This window comes from Myotis lucifugus, unplaced genomic scaffold, assembly GCF_000147115.1.
Source record: "Myotis lucifugus unplaced genomic scaffold, Myoluc2.0 scaffold_5, whole genome shotgun sequence".
Lineage (NCBI taxonomy): Eukaryota > Metazoa > Chordata > Mammalia > Chiroptera > Vespertilionidae > Myotis > Myotis lucifugus.
Window position 1 is genome coordinate 11,836,367 of NW_005871053.1, and position 3,579 is coordinate 11,839,945.

The following is a 3,579-nucleotide window of genomic DNA, read 5'->3' on the forward strand; positions in this document are numbered from 1 at the left end:
TGAAGAAACTGAGGTTCAGAAAAAGATGGTTGGAGCCAGCCCTGGCTGGAAAGCTCAGTTGGTTGAGTGTCTCAGGATGCCAAGGTAGTGGCTTCTCTTCCCCGTCAGGGCACATACAAGAATCATCCAATGAACAAGTGGAACAACAAACTAATGTTTCTGTCTCTCCCTTCCTTTCTCTCTAAAATAAAATAAAAAATAAAATAAAATGGTTGAGCCAAAAACAAATCAGTATTTTCTAACCTAAGAAGTTTGCAAACTTGCACCCTCCTGACAACAAAGGAAGGCCGACCCTGACAACAGCCTGCAACCACCAACCCCCCACCCCCGAGAAAAAACGTAAAAACCAAACACAATTCAAAAAAAAAAAAAGCACGGAATCCTACAAAACAAGACCCTTACGATCCCAGGGCACCAATGATACTGAATCATAAAGAAAACATTAAAAAATGTAAAGTGAACTCTTTAAAACTTGTTATAAAAATAATCCCATCTCAAATAGTTAAAATAATATAAAGGGGGGGGTGCTAAAATGGGTAAATTTTCTGATACATAACAAATATTAATCAGAGAAGGGTCTATTATAGATATCTGTGCCTTTTCTGGATTTTATGGCACAATTTCCAAAAATGTTCACACACTCACACACACACACCATCATCCTTCCGAACCGGTAAATTACTGGCCATTCTTTGCCAAATGAAAATACATACACACACACGCACATGCTCCCTCTCTCTGGTTCTAGCTAATTAAAGTTAACGTACCCCCCAAATTTCCAAAAACATTTAATTATCCCTTGGAAGTATTTGTGATCATTTTTTTTTTTTTGCAAAAACTAGATCCTGCACAGAAAGTACTGTTATGAGAAGACATTGCACAAAATGGTGCTTTTATCACATTTTCCGAACGCCGGGGAACACTCCGCTCCTGCAGACCTCGATGTCGCTCCTTTCCGAGGAGCCGACGACACACACTGGCCCGCGAAAGCAGACGGAGCCCAGGAGCTGTCCTCTTCCCCCGCGAGCCGTCCCCTCTCCCGAGAGGCCTGCGCCGCTCGCGGCCGTGGGAGAACCTGGAGACGCGCCGGGCCGCGAGGGGCCGAGCCCGCGTCCCCGTGTCCGGAGGAAGCCGAACCAGGCGGCCCGGGCCACTTACCTGGCCCCGGCAGACGCCGCCTCCGGGAGGTGGAAAAAAGGTCGCAGGAGGCAAGCCCGTCTTCAGCCGAGCCTTCCCCCCGGGATCCCGGCCCCTCGCCCGCTCCTCTCCACCCCGAACCTGACAGGAAGTCAGGTCACACCTCCCCCGACCCCGCCAATCCGCCTGCCTCCCCCACCTGAGCGTTCAGTCTCACGACGCGGAAGCATCAAAACCCAGCGCGGCTCCCCAGAGTTCAGGCCGCCGCCGCTGCCGCCATATTACAGCCTGTGCGGCAGAATGCGTCAGGGAGGGAGGCGTGCGCCGCGACGGAGAGGGCGGAGGCCGGCAGGGGGAGGGCCGCGGCCCCGGCCCGGGTGACGCGGCGGGAAGCCTGCTCCTGAGCCGGCCTCGGCAGAGCCGGCGACACGTTCAACGGGGGTCCCCTCTGGAACCTGGCAGCCCCGAAGCCTCAAGGGGAAGACGGTTGAGTCGGCAGGGCCTGTGGCGCCGGCTCCGCCCCTCGTCTCCGGCCCTTCCCGCTCGCGTATCCCGGGGCTGCTGCTGCGAAGGACGCCGCCGAAACAACGCGGGCTTCAGGCCGCTCACCTGCACCCGCACGGTCTCCTCCTGCCGGCCCGGTCCTGCGGAGCGCTTCAAATCTACCGCCGCCAGAAAAGGCGCTAAAGCCCACTACCCGCCTCCCTCCCCCACCGCCCCGTCGCAGTGTGGAGGGGACGCGTCGCGCCGGAAGTACGTCACGGGTCGGCCGACCTTAGTTCCTGGTGCTCCCTGGATTGGGTCACCCCGGCCCTGCCAGGAGTTCTAGGGTGTTGGTGCTGGTTAACTACCTAGTTTATAGGTAGTTTCGTTGATTGGGACCGTTTGTAACTACATGTAAGAATGCCAAATAGTTCGCGAGAGGAAGTGCTTTACTTAGAAAACACTTATTTGTCGTCTTTATTGGGAAGAAAGCCCTCCCTTGAAGAAGCTCCGAGCCAGTCTGGGTGTCTTAGAGCCTTGTCCCTACACCAAAAAGGTAGCGGATTCTATTCCAGGCCAGGGCACATACCTAAGTTGTGGGTTGGCTCCCCAGTTGGGGCGCAACCCATGGATGTTCTGTTTATCTCTCACATCCATGTTTCTCTCTCTAAAAAGAAAGAAAGCCCTAGCTGCTTTGGCTCAGTGGAGGGAGCGGGTGACTCCGGACTGAAGGGTCCCCAGTTGTGGGCTCCAGCCCCAGTTGGGGGCTTGCAGGAGGCAGCCCATGGATCAATGACTCTCTCTCATCATTGATGTTTCTACCTCTTCCTCTTTGAATCAATGAAAGTATATTTTAAAAAAATAAAAAGCAGCCCTAACTGGTTTGGCTCAGTGGATAGAACGTCAGCCTGAGGACTGAAGGGTCCCAGGTTCGATTCCGGTCAAGGGCATGTACCTTGGTTGCGGGCACATACCCAGTAGGGGGTGTGCAGGAAGCAGCTGATCGATGTTTCTAACCCTCTATCCCTCTCCCTTCCTCTCTATAAAAAATCAATAAAATATTTTTTAAAAAAAATAAATAAAAAGCAATAAAAACATAGGTGAGGATTTTTTAAAAACGAAGCTTCCAGTTCAGCTTCTAGTTAATGCTATGACACAATTTTTTTGTAACAAAGAAAAAAAGTGCTATTTGAGGAAAAAGGAAAATTATAAAGTCATTGATGCTCGTTTTTTATATTTTCACAATACCCCATGGTATAGGTTGTTATCATTGTTTTGCAGATAAAGAAATTTAGGCACAGGGAGATTAAGTGGCTCCTCTTAAACACAGTTTCTAAATATCAAAGCTAGTCTTTGACTCCAAATACAGTGCTCTGTAGGGGAAACAGGACATATACTGTTATTATTTTAAGAAGTAAGAATCCCTAGATTATGTTAGAAATAAATGCCCACTGCTTTTTTGGGAGGAAAGGGTGCTGGGGCCAATCCTTGTGGGGGATGTGGCGCAAGTTTTAAAGGAACTAGCTAAAGGGAACTTAGGTTTTTATTTATGTAAAAAGAATGTAAAGTTATAAAAAAATAAAAGAACTTAATATGATTTTAATTTTTTATTAAACCCCGGCCTGTGAACTAATTATCAACAATAGTTAGACATGTGGTCCATGTAAGGGTCTTGTAAAACAAGACAATTCCTTAAGCCATTGATTGCCTTTATTGCAAGGGACCAACAGCGTACTCATCTTTGGACAGTTAAGGGGTTGCATGATTTACACTTTGCAGTGAGGGGGGCAATTCTGCAAGACCTTAAAAAATCTGATTTATGCCCTAGCTGGCTTGGCTTAGTGGATAGAGTGTCAGCCTGCGGACTGAAGGGTCCCAGGTTCGATTCTGGCCAAGGGCACCAAAAAAAAAAAAAATCTGATTTATATTAACCATTATTAAGATGGATTTTCTTGAGTA

At 49.0% G+C, this 3,579-nt stretch overlaps 2 protein-coding genes across 6 annotated transcripts in view; one reads left to right on the top strand and one right to left on the bottom strand.

Annotated features, from left to right (window-relative positions):
• The window catches only part of PPIG (peptidylprolyl isomerase G), a 41,226-nt gene extending 39,263 nt beyond the window's left edge, over positions 1-1,963 (bottom strand). For 2 of the 5 annotated variants that reach the window (XM_023745147.1, XM_014445508.2), the window contains exon 1: positions 1,747-1,963. The gene's annotated coding sequence lies outside the window, so the exon portion shown is untranslated. Of the gene's footprint in view, positions 1-1,158; positions 1,174-1,336; positions 1,465-1,746 lie in introns of those variants that run through there. The other 3 variants (XM_014445497.2, XM_014445513.2, XM_023745176.1) reach the window with 2 other exon arrangements.
• Positions 943-3,579, top strand: part of FASTKD1 (FAST kinase domains 1) — a 44,424-nt gene continuing 41,787 nt past the window's right edge. Inside the window, exon 1 of the mRNA XM_023743522.1 lies at positions 943-1,441. Within this exon, the coding sequence (XP_023599290.1) occupies positions 943-1,441 (499 nt within the window). The remainder of the gene's footprint in view (positions 1,442-3,579) is intronic.